This window comes from Gadus chalcogrammus, chromosome 4 (assembly GCF_026213295.1).
Source record: "Gadus chalcogrammus isolate NIFS_2021 chromosome 4, NIFS_Gcha_1.0, whole genome shotgun sequence".
NCBI classification, from domain to species: Eukaryota; Metazoa; Chordata; class Actinopteri; order Gadiformes; family Gadidae; genus Gadus; species Gadus chalcogrammus.
Window position 1 is genome coordinate 1,380,596 of NC_079415.1, and position 19,974 is coordinate 1,400,569.

At 54.3% G+C, this 19,974-nt stretch overlaps 1 protein-coding gene across 1 annotated transcript in view; it reads right to left on the reverse strand.

The window, feature by feature from the left end:
- The window catches only part of lrp6 (low density lipoprotein receptor-related protein 6), a 58,777-nt gene that overhangs the window by 20,845 nt on the left and 17,958 nt on the right, over positions 1-19,974 (reverse strand). Inside the window, exons 4-12 of the mRNA XM_056588194.1 lie at positions 19,091-19,287; positions 17,247-17,378; positions 14,374-14,770; positions 13,347-13,518; positions 8,796-9,012; positions 7,119-7,408; positions 5,045-5,271; positions 3,354-3,538; positions 570-896 (exon numbers count right to left, since the gene is read on the reverse strand). Coding sequence (XP_056444169.1) covers positions 570-896; positions 3,354-3,538; positions 5,045-5,271; positions 7,119-7,408; positions 8,796-9,012; positions 13,347-13,518; positions 14,374-14,770; positions 17,247-17,378; positions 19,091-19,287 — 2,144 coding nt within the window. The remainder of the gene's footprint in view (positions 1-569; positions 897-3,353; positions 3,539-5,044; positions 5,272-7,118; positions 7,409-8,795; positions 9,013-13,346; positions 13,519-14,373; positions 14,771-17,246; positions 17,379-19,090; positions 19,288-19,974) is intronic.

Sequence of the window (19,974 nt, forward strand, 5' to 3'; positions counted from 1 at the left end):
CTTGCAGCAGCGGGTAAAAAAACGCTCATCTCCCGATCACCAACCCTCTTTCACTCAGTCAGAGGGAGAGTCAGAGAGTGAGAGATGGACAGGGACAGAGACAAAGAGACTGAGAGAGACACAGAGCCAGAGACAGGGGTAGAGAGACAGACAGACAAAGAGACAGAGAGAGAGAGAGAGCCAGAGACAGGGGTATAGAGAGAGAGAGACAGAGACAAAGAGAGACAGAGAGACAGAGAGACAGAGAGACAGAGAGAGACACAGAGCCAGAGACAGGGGTAGAGAGACAGAGAGAGACAGAGAGCCAGAGAGCTAGAGAGACAGAGAGAGACAGAGAGAGACAAAGAGACAGAGAGACACAGAGCCAGAGACAGGGGTAGAGAGACAGAGAGAGAGAGATAGAGAGACAGACAGAGACAGAGACAAAGAGACTGAGAGAAAGAGACACAGAGAAAGAGAGAGGGAGAGAGAGACAAGAGAGAGACAGAGAAAAGGAGAACCAGAGAGAAAGAGAAAGACCCCCCTGACCCTCTTTCCCACCTCTCCCCCCCCCCGGCCCCCAGACTCACCGCTGCAGGTCTTGTTGTCGAGGTTCAGCGAGTAGTGGGCGGGGCAGCCGCACACACACCCGCCCACGGGCACGGCCAGGCACAGGTGGGAGCAGTGTCCGTTGGTGGCGGCGCAGGCGTTCCAGCCGCCCTGGCGCGAGGAGTGGAACACCAGGATGTCCATGACGTAGTCCAGGTGGCCCTGGATCACCGTGCGGTTGCGGCCGCTGGTCTTGTTGGCGCGCTCGATGCTGCGCTGGCTCCAGTCCGTCCAGTAGATGTAGTCCTGGTACTGGGTGAGGCCGAAGGGGTGCGGCAGGTCGTCGGCGATCACCTCCCGCTCCTTGCCTGCAGGGGGGGGGGGGGGGGGGGGGGGGGGGGGGGGATGGTAAATGGACTGCGTTAATAGAGCGCTTATATCCAAAGCGCTTTATGATATTGCCTGACTTTCGCCCGTTCACGCAGACATTCACACCCCGACGGCGGAGTCAGCGATGCAGGGCGACAGCCAGCTCGTCAGGGTGAGGCGTCTCGCTCAGGGACACCGCGACACTCAGCTAGGAGGAGCCGGGATCGAACTAGCAACCCTCTTGTTACCAGCCAACCCGCTCTACCTCCTGAGCTACTGCTGCCCGATGGGGGGGGGGGGGGGGATAGTTTTTGGGACGGACGAAAGTGACAGCCGGTGACTTGAGGTGCAGGTCTTTAATGAGGAGTCAGGCGTTCGGCTGTTGGATTGTGAAAGGTTGTGGCGGTCGGGGGTTCAAACCCGGTATCTGTGGGCGTGACCAACACACTGTCACGGACACACTGTCGTCGAGCCAGGTACCTCACCCCGACTGCTCGTGACGAGGCTGGCTGTCGCCCTGAGGGGTCGACTCCGCCGTCGGGTGTGTGAATGTGTACGTGAATGTGCGAATGCAATGTTGTAAAGCGCTTTTGACTGGTTTTGACTGGTCAAAAGCGCTTTTGACTGGTTAGAAATGCGCTGTATGAAAGCAGTCCGTTTAACTTAGACCAGGGGTTAGCAACCTTTTCAACATGCAGTGGGTTAGGAGGTAGAGCAGTAGAGCAGTTGTCTTGTAACCGAAAGGTTGCTAGTTCGATCCCCAGCTCCCCCCGAGTGTCGATGTGTCCCTGAGCGAGACACTTAACCCTCACTGCTCCTGACGAGCTGGCTGTCGCCTTGCATGGTCGACCCTGCCGTCGGTGTGTCAATGTGTGTATTAACCGATGTAAGTCGCTTTGGATAAAAGCATCTGCTAAACGCCCAAACTAACTAACTGATGCAGTGCCAGTTTGAACATTTCTCGTCAATGAGTGTGCCTTAAACAACAATATATTAAATATTAAGCTGAATTATTAATTATGACACAGCGACCAAAAACATTTCCAGAAGACCTGGAATTGTATAATGTTTTTTTTGTTGTTATATTTGCAACATGGGATTACAAATTATAATTACATATGTCCCATCTTAAAACACCACTTTCGGAAACTCATTCAAAAACATATTTGCAATGTGGGGAATGTAAAAAACTAGAATATATGAGAATGTTGGAACCATCCACATCAATATCTTTAAGACAAAACCATGTGAAGGCGATGCATACAGGCCACTTGCAACAATATTTTAAATATTTTCTTCTCCGTTACTCACAACATAGGCTACATACTATTATCTGATCCCATTTCAGAACACTGCTTTCAGTAACTCATTTAAACATATTTGCACTGGGAGGAAATGTCCCAAAAGAAAATTGAAGTGTGCCAATGATTATGCTGCCACGTGCCAGTGGTGGCACGCGTGCCTAGGGTTGCCGACCCCCGCCATAGACCATGAGGAGCGCACGAGACGAACGACACACGCGCAGAAGGATCGAGGGAAACACAGAACACAGGGAAAGTGTCTCCAGTCGGCGGTGTGGCGGACAGACAGACCCGGCGCAGGCGCTGGATTAATCTGCTCCGTCACTTCACCCCCCACCCCCCACCGTACCCTCGGCCCGTCCCCCCCCCCACACACACACAGAATTTGTTTCCCTCCAAGGGGTACTCCGAGGGGCTGGTGTACATTCGCCGACGCCGGGGGAATGTTTTGGAACACGACCTCCAAGCGCCGCGGCGGAGAGACGCTTTTTGTTTCAAGCGCGCGGGGCCATTAAAGAACCTTTTGAAGTCGCCCGGTGCCACCCCTTCTCTCTCTCCCTCCCTCTCCCTCTCCCTCCCTCTCCCCCCCCACCCCCACCCCCCACCACCCTCTCCTGCCCTATATATAGACGCCGACCAGGCTCCGTAACACTAATTGAGAACATACTCTGCGCCCGTCATCTGATCCCCGGCGTCGGCTGCGAGGAGCGAGCGGACAGAAATACACTCTGCGGGCGCCGCGCAGAGTTCAGCCGCTGGGGAGGATCGGGAGACGCCCCCCCCGCCGCACCGGGCGGCGTCGGACCCGGGAACCATCGCCAGTGAACAGCGTTTTTCGGAATTCGGCCCCCGAATCCGATTTATTAACCGTTTTATTGTTTTGATTCGTGTTCACATTAAACAACGCTGGTCTTGGGGCCAAGAGAACAATTCTTGTTTGTGTTTTTTAACAGAAAATAAAAAAAGGTTGGACGATCCGAACTTTTCCATGTTTTTCGGAAACCTTTTTGGACACGATAACAGCAGTTAGAAATGGTTCCGATTATCGTACACGTTTTCCACATTCCCACGTACTACAACGTTGATAACAAGATCACCATCCCTATTCAAATCTACGCGACGGGGTTTCCGGAAAAACGTGGAGCAGCGACTCACCGAGCATGTTGGAGGACTCGATGAGCGTGGTGTCCAGGTCCGTCCAGTACAGTCGGCGCTCCGCGTAGTCGATGGTCAGCCCGTTGGCCCGGCCCACGTCGGGCACCAGCGTGAGGCGCCCCGTGCCGTCCATCGCCGCCCGGTCGATCTTGGGCTTGCCTCCCCACTCCGTCCAGTACATGAACCTGGAGAGAACGGGGAGACACGTGTTAAAACAGCAGGTATAAAAATAAATTACAATGCAACAAATAGCTGGAATTAACTCCCTGAGGACTTAAGAGTGACCACTCTTAAAAGACTGAAGACTTTTATGTTTGCTTTAGCTCTCTGCTAAATCTTAAACACATTTTTTACAATACATTTCTTTCCTGCGCCTTTGATTTTTTTTACTTATATTTTTCTTTTATTATTTTATTTTATTGTATGCCGATGTTTTCACGTGAGTCACTTTGAGACTGCCTTGTGTATGAAAAGTGTTACATAAATAAAGTTGCCTTGCCTTGCCTAAACCCGATCAAACATGAACAATGATGTATTGAAGGCAGGTGTTTCAAAACCATGCTCAGTTTTTTTTTTTTTTTAAACAGTCAACGAATAAATCGCACAGACAGATGCTTCTCCGTATGACACTGGTTGTTGTTGGCGGTGGTGTAAGGGACTCGACAATTTCTCGACACCTGGCATTTCATTTTGCGACTGATGGTCACTCATCATTGCTTTCATTTTACGATTGCACAAAACAGAAACGATGCGGCCCTGATTGGTCAATCTTCACGATAAAAAAAAACAATCGACGGTGTCCGTCGATTGGTCTAGACACCAGACACATCTTACTGTTCAGAAGAATGTGCTAGAAAAGTACTGCGGTCAGACGGACATGGTACTCCCCAACCACGGCGGCGTTAGGTTACAGTGAAGCGGTCCTCGACGGCCCCGTGGGTAGAGGCTGTCTGGTGAAGCGACAGCACACGCAGCGCTGTCCACCGGGACTGTCGGGGAACGCACACTACATCGTCCCCGAGCTGACCGGTGACCCCTTGAACGATTCCACTGTTGCCCAGTAACCAACTCCATAGCTGACTGTTGGGTTGCCGATATAATGCGGGGGCATAAAGTGCACACCCATATATGGGCTCCGGCAATCCTACTAAGTTACACGACGTGTACCATCAGAATGCATTATGGGAGTTTCTTGTCATCATCTCATCGTCATCCGCTTATCCGGGGTCGGGTCGCGGGGGTCGCAGCTCATGCAGGGGGGCCCAGACTTCCCTTTCCCGGGCCACATTGACCAGCTCTGACGGGGGGATCCCGAGGCGTTCCCAGGCCAGTGTTGAGATATAATCTCTCCACCTAGTCCTGGGTCTTCCCCGAGGTCTCCTCCCCACTGGACGTGCCTGAAACACCTCCCAAGGAAGGCGCCCAGTGGGCATCGTTACCAGATGCCCGAACCACCTCAGCTGACTCCTTTCTAAGTAAAGGAGCAGCGGCTCTAATCCGAGTTCCTCACGGATGGCTGAGCTTCTCACCCTATCCCTAAGGGAGACGCCCACGGACCCACGGTAGCTCTCCCTCTCTCTCTCACACATCAACTCACTCTCTCACTCCCTCTCCCCCACTCCCTCTCTCACACACACACCGTCTCCTTCTCTCACACACTCCCTCTCTCTCCCCCTCCCTCTCTCTCTCACCCTTCTGCCGGGTCCAGGGCGAGTGCGCGGGGGCTGTCCAGGTCCTTCCACACCAGCACCTGCCGGTGCTGGCCGTCCAGCTTGGCCACCTCGATGCGGTTGGTGCCCGTGTCCGCCCAGTACAGGTTCTTCCCCAGCCAGTCCACGGCCATGCCCTCGGGGTAGTCCAACCCGAACTCCACCACGTGCTCCAGGGCACTGCCGTTCATGAACGCACGGCTGATCGTCTGTGGGGTGAGGAAGGAAACGAAAGAAAGAAGAAAGAAAGAAAGAGAGATAGAGAGACAGAGATAGAGAGACAGACGGACAGAGAAAAAGAAAGAAAGAGAGAGACAGAGATAGAGAGACGGAGAAAAGAGCGAGAGAGAGACAGAGACAGAGAAAAAGAGGGAGACAGAGGGAGAGACAGAGAAAAAGAGGGAGAGAGAGAGACAGACACAGACAAAAAGAGGGAGAGAGGGACAAAACAAGCTCCAGTGAGTCCTTCAGTCATTCAGCAGACACTTATCAAATGCAATCGTAGAACGAACGGCGATAGTTAAGCCGCGGGTAGAGAGGTCGGGCGTCTTGCCCATAAAGGCCTACTGCTAGTCCGCGGGAACGGGGGGACCTAACCCTAGCACGTCGGTTGCCGCTTGTCAGTCAAACACCCGGCGACAAACAACAAAATCCTTCCACCCTCGTTAAACTCGACTAATGATGAGCGTTGAAGGAACGCTAATCACCGTGGCCCCAACGATTGACTGACAACAGGTGAACACAATTCCCTCGAGAGACGTCCAGTAAGGTACCATTTAAGAATGCCACGGCTTTCTAACGACTCTCGGCCATTTTGTTCCGAGGGCGGCAGCCAATAGGCAGCGAGCGTGACTAACGAGCTCCTCGTAACCCAGGTGGAGTTGGAGGAGGAGGCCAGGAAGTATTATGACAGTTTGAAAAAAAAAAACGATACTGAACTGAAACCGTTTCTCAGAAAGTCTTTCAAAATTGCATATTGTTATCCAGTCCAGCGCCGTTGTCTCGGAAGAAGAATTTGCGTGGGCATGGATTCAAAATAAATGCAAAGTTTGACTACGATGAATGATATAGCAGAACTAGCTGGAGGCTGTTATCATATAATTCACCCCCCTTCTCAGATGACTGCAGATTCTGCAAAAAAAACTAAAGCCCTTAAAAACACAAACCGCCAGTCCTCCTCCACACTGATCTGTTCAGCGCTCTCCCTCTCTCTCTCTCCCTCCCTCTCTCCCTCTCCTACTCTCTCCCTCTCCCTCTCCTCTCTCCCTCTCCCTCTCTCCCTCTCCCTCTCCCTCCAAACGGCTCCAAAACAAGCCAGAACCTCGCTCCGGCTCATTAGCTGAGAAATCACCTTGAGGGGGAAAAACAAAACATAACATAACATAACCCCCCCCCCCCACCCCAGATAATAACAATAACCGCAAGACCACCACAGGATACGGCCGCATTTACATTGAGCGGGTCTATAAATAGACTGAGATGTTGAGAAATGTTGAGAAATAATTATCTCCCTCAGCTAAAGACAACGGAACTGGGGGACGCATCGGGGGCCTGGGGGGACTCGAGCATAGGGAGACGGGGGGGGGGGAGGGGAGACGGGGGGGACGGGGGGGGTTCAGCCATCAGTTATTCCAAGCAGGGCGTCTCGTGGGAGCCCATTACTCAGACATACTTTTTTGGGAGGCGAGCCAAACAGCCGAGAGGAGCCCCGGATAAACCACTCCCTCCCTTGTATTGTTCACACACACACACACACACACACACACACACACACACACACACACACACACACACACACACACACACACACACACACACACACACACACACACACACACACACACACACACACACACACACTTTATCCTTACAGAACCACCCTCACCCAACCACTCTCCCCTTTCCACTCTCCATCACCGACCAACTCTCCCCCACTCAGCCCCCTCACTCCCTCCCTCCCCCACTCAGCCCCCTCACTCCCTCCCTCCCCCACTCAGCCCCCTCACTCCCTCCCTCCCCCACTCAGCCCCCTCCCTCCCTCCCTCCCCCCCCTCACCTTGAGCGTGATGTCGGTCCAGTAGATGCGGTTGTCGGTGACGTCAAAGTCGAGCGCGGAGGCCTCCTTGACGCCGGTGAGCGGGATGGCCACGTTGTTGTTGTTGGTCTCCAGGGAGATGCGGCGGATGTCCGTGTGGCGGGAGAAGAGCAGGAAGGCCTCGGGCACGATGCACGTGGCCATGTCCGCGATGAGCTCCAGGCCGCTGGGGCAGGCGCACTGCGCGCCGCGCGGCGTGAACAGGCACAGGTGGCTGCAGCCCGCGTTGGCCTCCGCACACGCGTTGGTGCCTGGGGAGGGGGGGGGGGGGGGGGGAGGGAAGGAGTGGTGGTGAGGGGGGGGAGGGGGCGGGGGAGGATGTGATGGTGTTGTGGGGGGGGGGTGGTGGTGGTGAGGGGGGAGGGGGTGAGGAAGAGGAGAAGAAAACAAAGAGTTTGATGTAAGAAACCGGAGAGGCAGGTCGGGGTCCGAGCCGGCGGCGAGACCCCTCGGGGCGTTCATGCGGTGAACTGACAAAGATAACTCTGAAAAAACAGTCCTACAAAAGAAATGTTACAAATTGAGTCGATGGGGTCTATCAAGTCTTTCAAAACAGTTGTGCGATAGGTCCATTAAGTCAATTAAGTCAATTAACCATCCAGAACGCAGCCAGACTCCGGGCTCCTTCACCCCCTCACCCCCTCACCCTCCGGTGAGGGGGTGAGGGGGTGAGGGGGTGAGGGAGCCCGGAGTCTGGCTGCGTTCTGGATGGTGGTGGCGACTCGGTCGTAACAACTTAATAACCTCGGCTGGGAACACCGTTTAAACCGGAGCGCGCTCAGAATACAAACAGGGGCTGGGGCGGACGATTGTGAGATCCATTAATTTGAACGGGCCCACAGATCTGTAGAGACCTCTGGCTGAGCGGAGCCCGGCCCCGATCGGAGATCCAAGAGAACCCAACCGGTGTGTTTGTTATTGGTAAACCAACCAGAAGACCTTAGGCTCCAGACTAATACCGGGTTAGTCCGGGTCAGCGCCGGCCCGAGGGGGGGGGGCCAGCGGGGGCTTAAGCTCCCCCTGATAAAGGCTGAGCCCCCTCAAAGCCTCCCCCCCCCCCCCCTCCCCTCCCCAAAAATGTTTTGCCCGGGAATGACCAAGTTATAGGAGTTTGCAACTCTAATATCTTTGATCTTTTGATACATTTGTAAAAGTTAGTGGTGGGCATAGATTCATTTTGGAATTAATCTAGATTAATCTAGATTAAAATGGCGAATGCCAAAAAATCCTTTAGTTTACCTCGACAGCTGTCAATTATACTTGGCAACGGTGAATTATCAAATATAATTCACCGACGGAAGTTGTGAAGTGCCCATGCAAGTCAACGGAGCACAAACAAAAATAATTGACTTGCTAAACGTTGAGAAGGATGCAAGTGAATGGAGCAGTCTACAGCATTGAGAAGAGCCGTGTAATAATCCATAATAATGTAAGGTTTAGAAGTTAAATATTTGAAAGTTGTAGAATAAATTAATATAATTTATATTGGAGTCAGGGGACACCACGACACAGCTAGGAGGACCCGGGGATCGAACTAGCGACCTTCTGATTACCAGTCAACAGTTGAACCCTCAAAAAGCCGATCAACCCAGTAAAGTCCTCCCGAAGACAGGGACCGGACTGCCCGGTAGAACTCACCGTGCGCTTCGTGCACGTAGGCGGCCTTGAGGCCCATGAGGTCGGGCAGCTGGTCGATGATGACCTCGCGCTCGGCCGTGCGCTTGTGCACGCGCTCGATGCTGCGCCGCTGCCAGTCCGTCCAGTAGATGTAGTCGCCTAGCAACGTGAAGCCGAAGATGTGAGGCAGCTTGTCCTCCACCAGCTCCCGCCGGCCCGACCCGTCCATGTTCATCATCTGGGGGGGGAGGGGGGGAAGAGAGAGAGAGAGAGAGAGAGAGAGAGAGAGAGAGAGAGAGAGAGGAGAGAGAGAGAGAGAGAGAGAGAGAGAGAGAGATGAGAGAGAGAGAGAGAGAGAGAGAGGAGAGAGAGAGAGAGAGAGAGAGAGAGAGAGAGAGAGAGAGAGAGAGAGAGAGAGAGAGAGAGAGAGAGAGAGAGAGAGAGAGAGAGAGAGAGAGAGAGAGAGAGAGAGAGAGAGAGAGAGAGAGAGAGAGAGACGTTAGGAAGACATTGCTACAGCTGGACAGTAGGTGGTCGGAGGGAACAGCACCCCTCAAACCTATTTTGCTAAAACCGTGGCTCAAAGCTTGAACTTCAAGGTAAGGCCAACCCCTCAAAGTTCGCATGGCATTCAAATAACGCCACGTGAGGTGAAAGAATATATATAATTTTGGGTTCCAAAGGAGCAGGAGGAAGGGGCTTTGTGATTGGTTGTCAGAACCACAGTACCGGTACTCGTTTGCAGCCAATCGGAAACAATCGGAAACAAGCACTCTGGAAAAGCGGTTTTCGTCGAAAATAGCAAACCCCCCTTAATGTATAACGTGACAACTTAAAAAATGTAAAGTTTTTAAGTTGGCTGACCCGAAGCGAGACCCAAACTGAACGGAAGAAAACTGAAGAGAAGTGCTTAAAGGGGTACGCAAACCCCGAAACTCACAAAGATAGCCTCTAGCTGGAGTAACTCTTTCGGGCAGGTCTCTCACGGGAATCGATTCGAGGGCTTTACCATCAAGGAGGCCTCAGCAAACCCACCGACTTCAAAGCCAGCGTGGCACACTGAAGCAACGCTCCGGGCGTTCCACACACACACACACACACACCTTCCCAGTGGACGACCCAAACTAAAACAATATTCCTGCTGCCTCGCTTTCACCGACGTCTGGAGGCATGCCCGTCCCGAACGTCTAAACCCCCCCCATACCCCCCTCTACCCTCCCCCCCCCCCCTCCGAACCACCAGGGAGGCCCGGGTCTTGTTTCCCCGTCAGGAACAAGCGGGCGGGGCCGTGTGAGGTGAGGCGAGGCCAAACCGGACCGGAACTCGTTTCCACGTGCGGTGGAAGCGAGCGCGAGGCTGTCTGGAGTTCGGGGCCGGGGGCCCGGACGTGGGCCCCGGTCCCGTGCGTAGGGGCCCCCCTGGCGACGCGTCCGAGGGGCCGCTGATTAGATGCAACGGGCGGTGCAAACAAACAAAGCGCGGCGCATATGGCCGCCACATTTACCCTCGGCTGCACACGGACCAACTTTGACGTCTTACTCTATTTCAAAGAGGGGGGGGGGGGGGGGGGGGGGGGAGTAAAAGAGGAGGAGGAGGAGGAAGAGGGGTATGTGTAGCGGTGGTGGGGGTGGAAGGGGGGGGGGTCTGTTTACCACGAGCGGATTTACGCATGCAGAGTGTGTCTGTAGCTGCCGGAGGCTAGGGTTGGTTGTTAAGGGCAAGGATTCGGAGGGGGGGGGTTCACACACACACACTGACACACAGTAGTGTGTGTGTGGGGTGGGGGGGGCTGTGGTGGGTGAGGTTGGAGCACCTTCTCCCGGCCAGATGTTGGACTGTCGACCACTGGTGAGTAATCCCTGACTATCGCCTCGGTAACCAGAGGGGAATGCGATGCGTCATGGCCTCCGCCTGGCCTAGGGTTATAAATAAAGATAGGTTCACAGCGGGGGCCAGGACCACGGTGTACCACACCCCCCCCGGGCTGATCGCTGAGCCGCGAGCCCAGCCTGGTGAGGAAGAGGAGGAGGAGGGGGTTGGAATAAGCGCGTGATGTTATCCGCCCTGGACCAACGGCGACCCCAGAGAAGACTTCAGGACAATAGGGTCCCGCCGCATTGCATGATGGGTAGTCCATGGTTAACCCCCCCCCCCCCCCGCCCCAACCCTCCCCCTTGTACGGCCCAGTCCCGTTCTGTGGTTCAATCACAGAGGGAACGAGAAAAAGAGAAGAAAGAAAGAAAAAAGAAAAGGTGACCTGGAGCCTCGACAGCAGAGAGTTTGAAATGTTAGCCCGTCGATTAAGTCCATTTACTCTGTCGACACGACGGAACAACAATGTGTGTACTACAGCGAGGAGAGGGTCCCGAGCTGTCACACACACACACACACACACACACACACACACACACACACACACACACACACACACACACACACACACACACACACACACACACACACACACACACACACACACACACACACAGTTTCCACCCTCGTCGAGATGGCCTCAGCCGACGAGGTCTCGGCGGGTTTGGCAGTGGGGCGCTACGGAGCGGTCTGGCGCGGCCTCCGAGGCTATTCTAAACAGAGGGGACCACAGCTGGCGTGGACGCCGCAATCGGAACCAGATGTGGGATTGAGCCGCAAGAACCCGGTCCGTTGCGATAAAGCGAAGGAAGAAAAAAAAAAAACGAATACGAAGAAAAAAAAAAAAAAAAAAAGAATGGAGAAAGAAAAAAGAAAGAACAGCCAAACGCAGAACGAAACCCCTGGCACCAAACCCTGGGTCTATTACACCCCCCCCCCCCCACCCCCACAGTACCTTGGAGGCAACAGGGTACTTGCACGCGATGAGCATAGTTTGTAGTGTGTAGTGTGTGTGTGTGTGTGTGTGTGTGTGTGTGTGTGTGTGTGTGTGTGTGTGTGTGTGTGTGTGTGTGTGTGTGTGTGTGTGTGTGTGTGTGTGTGTGTGTGTGTGTGTGTGTGTGTGTGTGTGTGTAAAGACGCCGACCACATCATCCACGCAGGACTCGACTTGAGTCAGTCCACTTTGAAAAATTACAAATAAAATAAAAACGCTTTTGGAGCGGGGGAAAGCAAGGAAAAGTAGGGGGGGGGGGGGAGGGAGGGAGGGGGGAGAGAGGGAGGGGGGGGGGAGAGAGAGGCCGTAAAAGAGGGGGCGCTCGAAGGAGGACTGGTGTGGTTACGAAGCAGGAAAAAATTAAAGAAAACATCCACCATGTCTTGTGTGGCTCCCAGGCCCCCCGACATGCAGAACACCGGTAGCCAAACCCCCCCCCCCCCCCCCCCCCTAGTAAATTTGGTACCGGCCGAAACTGTCAACACCCTTAAAGCGCCGACGTTTAACCACCCTGTTGCTAGGCAGCGGGTGGCTTTGATGTGGGGCTGGGGGGGTGTGGGGTAGCAGATGATGTGGGCTTCACCACTCTGATCCTCGGGACGGGGGGTGGAGGGCCTGGATGGATGACTGACTGACTGACTGACTGACTGACTGACTGACTGACTGACTGGATGGATGGATGAAGGGAGAGGGAGGGCGAGAGACCGTGTTGACGATAAAGTGTCAGGGCGATGAGGACGGGGAACGGGGCGACTCAAGCGCCTACTTCAGATAATGTAAACACACACACCAAAGTGTGTATTCGAAAGGGCCCCTTTATTTTGGAGTAGGAGCTGTTTATCAACGCCGGCGTCCCGCCGACGGTAACGTAAACGCGTCGCTGGCCGGGCGCTTCGCACGTCATCGAGTGACGACGGTTATGTTAAGAACGATACACACAAAGTGGAGATTTGATCCGAGTTCATTGTTGGGTTACGGGTCTACGCGGGTCAGACATGTGGAAACAATGGGACTGTTCTGCTGGTGACAGCAGCAGAACGAGCGTGGTGGCAGGACGCCGGCAGCGGCTTGGGAAAAGACCTCCCAAGAACCGACGCTTTGGTACCAAACCGAGAGGAACATCTTACTTCGGTTATTTCGGTTTCATAACAGCCTTGTGGACGAGCCGCTCCAAAACAAACGCAGGAAAGATTGAAAACAGGGTATTTATACCCTACGCGCTAAACGCCTGCCTCAAAAAGCACCCTTTGTATTTGTTTTATTCCGAGCAAAAATACCTTACTGTCCAGAAAAATCTCATACGTTGCCCCACGGCCGTTACCAGAGAACCACTGAAACCGGTACCGAACCCGCCACCAAGAGCCTGGGGCTTTTTGGCTCTCCAAGGCGCTACATCGGTGGCCCGCTCCCCCACCACGGCGAGACCACGGGTGGGTTCCGAGCTCAAGCCGTGTCCTTGGCTGCTATTCCTGGCCTCCAACACACACACACACACACACACACACACACACACACACACTGTGAGGTCTGGCCTGGGCACCTTCCAAAAAGCCGTCAACTCAAAAGCACACCCGTTGTGAAACACCTGATAACGGCCTGCTGGCCCGCGGTGGGAACACCCAGGGTTTGCTGGGAATAAAAATCAAACTTTAAAACCCCAGAGCGATGGAAATATCAAAAAAACAACTCGGGGAGGCAATGGCTACCTCGATTTTATCCGTCTTGGCGTCGCCCCAGTAGATCTTGCGCTCGTGGTAGTCCAGGGCCAGGCCGTTGGGCCAGCCCAGAGAGGTGTTGGCCATCACTAGGCGCTCCATCCCGTCCAGGTCCGCCCGCTCGATCTTGGGCACCTCGCCCCAGTCGGTCCAGTACATGTACCTATGGGGAGCAGGCGCACGGTTAGCAAAGGGGGAAATGGAGTGCATTTATATACACACAGCGCCTTTCTAACCAGCGGCAGCTCAAAGCGCTTTACGATACGGCCACACATTCACACACTGACGGCGGTGTCGGCCACGCAGGGTGACCTGAGCGAGACGCCTCACCCTGACTGCTCCCGACGAGCCAGCGGCTCGTCGGGAGCAGTCAGGGTGAGGCGTCTCGCTCAGGGACACCTCGACACTCACACGGCCAGTTCGCTCGCTGTACCTCCTGAGCCAAATGCAGCCCGGAAAAAATTGCACACATAAAAAGCGATAATGATTCATAAACGCTTCAATCGGTGATTGGTGAGAACTAACGGTTTAAACGCATGACTGGGTGCTCCGCTTTATTACGGGAAGGCACGCTATTCCCACTCAAACTAAACGCATCGGACCTCCTGGAACTGGAATGCACAGCAGATGTGACGGGTGGATTTTCCCATGTAATAATAATAAAGTAGTCTAAGAAGATAAAATTTCGATTTGATTCTTGCTCCGTGAGAAACAAAGCAATGAAAGGAAACTTAAGTTTCTAGAGCGACGACCGCAAAACAACTTCCAACATTTCAACATCCATCTTGAACCGTTCATGCAGACGTTCACACACCGACGGCGGAGTCGACCCCTCAGGGCGACAGCGGGCTCGTCAGGAGCAGTCGGGGTGACGGCGTCTCGCTCGGGGACACCTCGACGCTCGGCTAGGAGGAGCCGGGGATCGAACCGGCGACTTTCCGGTTACCAGGCAACCCGCTCTACCTCCTGAGTGACTGTCGCCCTCCCCTCTTCCCCCCCTCCCCCCCCCCACACTCACCCGGCCACGGGGTCCAGTACGATGGCGCGTGGCTCGTCCAGGTCCTCCGAGATGAGGATCTTGCGCATGGTGCCGTTGAGCCGGGTCACCTCGATGCGGTCCGTGCCCGTGTCCGTCCAGTACAGGTTGCGGGCGATCCAGTCCACGGCGATGCCGTCGGGGTGGTTGACCTGCGAGGTGACCACGAACTGGGCGTCGCTGCCGTCCAGCGCCGACCGCCGGATGGCCTTGACCTCGTCGTCCGTCCAGTAGATGTGTCCGTCCACCGGGTCGTAGTCGATGGCGATGGCGTGCCGGATGTCGTCCGCCTGCAGGATGATGTCCGTGAAGTCGGGCGTGTCCAGAGAGATGCGGCGCAGGTCGGTGCGCCGGGCTAGCAGCAGCACCTGGGTGGGGCCTGCGGGGGGGGGGGGGGAGAGTGGGTGAGTGGGGTGAGGGTGTCTGGTAGAGCCCGACCGATAGATCGGTTGGCTGATTTTATTTTTTCGATATAGACCCATCACAGATATATCTGTTATCCAGGTTTTTTATGATATGAAAACTTTTGAAATGGTGTCGAACTATGAATGTCCTCACCTCTTCGTGAATCCTCTAAACAGAGCAGAACCAACACTAACACACAACCACAACCAGCACCAACAGCTTTACAGCCTGTTCTGTGTGAACGTTTCCCCAAAAGATCTTCTCCGTGTGGACAGGGCCTACCCCCCCCCCCCCCCCCCCCATCCACCGTCTTTCTCCCCAAATCCAAATTGCGTGTGTGCAGGGGTCACATGGTGACGGCGCACAAAGGAGCGGACAAATTAGCAACTTAGGCGGCGCTTTCAACTCCCCTCCTCGCATTGTACCCTGGAGGGCCGAACGGGAGGAGGAGGAGGAGAGGGTGGAGGAGGAGGAGGAGGAGGAGGAGAGGGTGAGGAGGAGGAGGAGGAGGAGGAGGAGGAGGAGGAGGAGGAGAGGGTGGTGGAGGAGGAGCAGGAAAGGGTGGAGGAGGAAGAGGAGGAGAGGATGGAGGAGGAGCAGGAGGAGTAGGAAAGGGTGGTGGTGGAGGTGGAGAGGGTAGTGGAGGAGGAGGAGGAGAGGGTGGCGGAGGAGGAGGAGAAGGAGAGGGTGGCGGTGGAGGAGGAGGAGGAGAGGGTGGTGGAGGAGGAGGAGGAGAGGGTGGTGGAGGAGGAGGAGGAGGAGGAGGAGGAGGAGGAGGAGGAGGAGGAGGAGGAGGAGGAGGATAGGGTGGTGGTGGTGGAGGAGAGGGTGGCCGAGGCCTTTTGTGGTTTAAGGGATAGCCCAACAAAAGTCCACTGCGAGCCCCTGGAGACCGGGCTCTGGGCTGGGCCGAGCAGCCAGCAGCAGCCCTCGCTAGGAGGAGTGATGGCAGAAGTACGGCCAGGATGGGAGGGCCGGGGGGGGGTAGAGTAAAATTGGAAATGTAAAACGACCGAACAAAAACAAAAAGGAAAAAAAGCCTCCACCAGCCGTTCTGAAAGAGTTAAAACCAGCCGTTGAAAGGAGGCTATTGTCCAATGGGTCATGTGATTGGTACCACGAACCCCTCTCTACCCCCCACCCCTCACACACACACACACACACCACACGCTAACCCACCCATCACACACACACACCCACACTCACACACACCACACGCTAACCCACCCATCACACACACACACACCCACACACACACACACACCACACGCTAACCCACCCATCACACACACACACACACACACACACACAGTTGACTGGGGGAACTGAACCGAAAAAATGTAAATAAAAGGAGTGGCGAGGGGGTAGAAAGGAGGAGGAGGGGGGGGGGGGCTGGTTACGCAAGCCCCCCCCCTCTCCATTCAAATGGTTATGGTGGAGTTACCATGGCGACCAGTCAGGTCAGCCCCCCCAGCACCTTCAGCTGCTGGGACCACCTTGCGGTAATGGAGCGGGGGCCGGCTCTAAACGCCTGCATGCGGCGCTCTCTGCGTTCAGGGGAACGGAGGGGGGGTCCGACCGCACGGGGGGCCGACCGACCCGGAGGACCTCACTGAACGGGGGCACGGAGGGGGGGCTTAACCACGCCACAGCCCGGTCAGGTGGAAGAGTGGGGGGAGGGGCTTCACGTGCCCTGGGTACCTGCCCTGCTTTGCCCATCGAGGACGCAAGGGATTCAAACCCAGCAGCTTGCTTGGTTCTCAACTAGTGTGGATCCAGGACGGCCTGGATGTGCTGGCGATGCATGCGCCTCAAACAAGGACTCGACGAGTAGGTGGGTGGGCTGAGTGAGTAGAGTGAGTGAGGTGAGAGTGAGGCCAGAGAGAGGGAGAGAGTGAGTGAGGCGAGAGAGTGAGGCGATAGAGAGCGAGCGAGCGAGTGAGTGAGTGAGTGAGTGAGTGAGTGAGTGAGTGAGTGAGTGAGTGAGTGAGTGAGTGAGTGAGTGAGTGAGTGAGTGAGTGAGTGAGTGAGTGAGTGAGAGAGTGAGAGAGTTGAGTGAGTGAGAGAGTGAGATGTGAGAGTGAGTTAATTGAGAGTGAGTTGTGAGAGTGAGAGTTGTGAGGGTGAGTTGTAAGAGTGAGTTGTAAGAGTGAGTTGTAAGAGTGAGTTGTAAGAGTGAGTTGTGAGAGTGAGTTGTGAGAGTGAGTTGAGTAAGAGAGTGAGTTGAGTAAGAGAGTGAGTTGAGTGAGTGAGTGAGTGAGTGAGTGAGTGAGTGAGTGAGTGAGTGAGTGAGTGAGTGAGTGAGTGAGTGAGTGAGTGAGTGAGTGAGTGAGTGGGTGAGTGGGTGAGTGGGTGAGTGGGTGAGTGGGTGAGTGAGTGCGAGGGTGAGAGAGAGAGAGTGAGAGTGAATGAGTTGAAGGAGTGAGTGAGTGAGGGTGAGCTCTCCGTACCGTTGCGGCAGGTCTTGCGGTCGTCCAGCAGCTGAACGCCGGTGGGACAGGCGCACCGGTAGAAGGGCGTGGCCGGCGACAGGAGACACAGGTGGGAGCAGCCTCCGTTCTCCAGCGAGCAGGGGGTGGGCACTGCAGAGGGGGGGGGGGGGGAGACCCAGGGTGATGCAGGGGGGCTCATTAGGGTCCCACAGTCACGCAACGGAACGACCACGCAGTCCTGAACATTCATGGTTCTGCGTCGGGTTTTAGCGAGCGGACCAATCACAGCCCTCGCTGCTGCGTCGCCTCGACAGAAGGTTAACATTTTTGGGAGGCGCACGTCCGGCCCTTGCGGTGGACGCTAGGAGGGTCCGCGAGGACGTAAGGGGTCCGTAAACCCCCTTGCGTTGCGTGAACAACGTGGGACTGTAATCAGCCCTTTAGACACCACTGTTCTGGCTACGAGCCCCATTACTATGACACTACAAACAGATTAGATGAGAGGTCATTAAGGAGCAGGTAGGGGTCGGCAGACTGCCGACTTTGGGATTCAAACCCGGAACCTTGCATGCTGGAGGTGAAACGCCCTAAATGCTGGACAACCCTGGATCTACAGACAATGCATCATATTCATTGACACGCGTTCACACACAAACGGAGCCTGAAGTTATAGGGTCTTGCCCAACGGCACCTCATAAGAACAAGTGAACACACACACACACACACACACACACACACACACACACACACACACACACACACACACACACACACACACACACACACACACACACACACACACACACACACACACACACACACACACACACAGTTAACTTGGGACATTTAGTCATGCTGCCCCACTGACTGCAATGTGTGCACAGGCGGAAAATTGCCCGTGTCAGAGGGTAAATTGTTCAGCCAGCTGGTTTCGCTCGCTCCCTGTGCCGTTCCCAGTGCTGTGCCATGTATTTGGTCGTTTGTTTTTTCTCGCTGTTATACATCTGCCTACTGCGGGCTGTCCTTGGAAGGAGAGATAGCCAAGCCTGTGGCTTCTCAGGGTCCAATATTAACTTTTATGTAACCCAGTGGGTTTTTTTCTACCTGCCAAATGGTCAAATGTGTACGCGAGTGGCTGATGGCATGCGTTCCTGTTTTTTCCTTGTCAAGGGGTTTCCCTTTCCTGGCTGGGATTGGGGGAGGTTCACCCCTTTGCCCTGCCTTGGCCCAAGGGGTCAGGGGGTGTGGCCTAATGTGGTCGAGGGAAGGCCTTTGAGAGCGTGACTGATGTTAACGGTGACACATTCAAACCAGCTGTGACTGTGATTAGCCGTTACACGCCGTTTTGAATGCTGGATGGATCATTCTACCAGCCCACCCAGTGGACGGTAACAAACGTTGCCCATCTATCCAGCATACATCTAGGTGGACACGCCCACTAGTGATGTCAGAAGAGGCTAGTAACGGCTCATCACACTCACACCTGGTGGTATAATATGTCACCTTTAAAGGGTCATTCCTGTGTAAAATGGATTTGGGATAAGTTTTGTATGATAACGAGTTGAAACGTTTATTTTGGAGCACAAAAACCGCATATAGACGCTTTCTTCAGTTGGCAGTTTTTAGCCGATTCTATACCATCATCAATACCATCGGTAGATCACCCGTCGACGCCATTTTGTTTTTAAAGACTCGTTGAGTAGATTGGCGAACACAGAGCTTGCGTGTTGCTGACGGATGTCACAATCTCTCTGTTCGTCAATCTACCTATCGAGTCTTAAAAACAAAATGGCGTCGACGAGTGATCTACTGATGGTATTGTGTGTATAAAATGTCCTTTTTAATAAATAAGCGGTGCTTACCCGTGGGCTGCCTCCAGGCGCTGAAGACGTGGATGTCCATGGGCGAGAAGATGTCCGAGTGGATCTTGCGGCGGTCCTCGCCCGTCTGCTTGCGGCAGGCGTGGATGGAGTGGGTGTTCCAGTCCGTCCAGAACAGGGTGTCCTCGTACAGGGTCAGGGCGAAGGGGTGGGGGAGGTCGCCCTGGACGACGGGCTCCCTGCAGGGCGAAGGGGGGGGGGGGGGGGGGGTCACGATACGATAACAAAGGGTAGAAGAAGAATGAACCATATGAACGTGCTGTGATGGCGTCCATCATGGCACGTTCATGGGTATCCTGCTTGTGGAAATCCCCCGTATTTTAATAATAAAAAACCAACATGGGGGGGGGGGGGGGGTAGAGCCCTATGGGGCTGAGGACATAGGGGACTGAACCCAGTACCCTTGGGCTGGTAGTTGAACACCCATTGGCACAACACCATTTTGCCCCTTAAAAACCTTTTTGAATTTTTACATTTTAAAGTTCTGCTGATCAAAGCAACAGGACTATTGGTTTTATTGATTGTGTTTTGGGGTCAGTAAAGATACAACTATAAATACATGAACCAAAATGCATGCCATTTATTTTTTACTTGGCAGAGATAGCGTCTGCTTTTGGCCATTTCAATGGCTGGCGTTGCCAGTAAAACGATCATCGTAGCACTGATTGCATTTATGAAAATATAGACATATAATCTTCCACCACACAGTAGTACCGATATCCATCATCATGGAAGCCTACTTCGGATCACGGTGAGCGGGTAACCCAACATTATAACCCAACATCCTGCACACTGAACCACACAACATTTGTGAACGGTAATTTGGAATATTGATGGCAAATGACATCACTTGGCAAAAGGTTAGA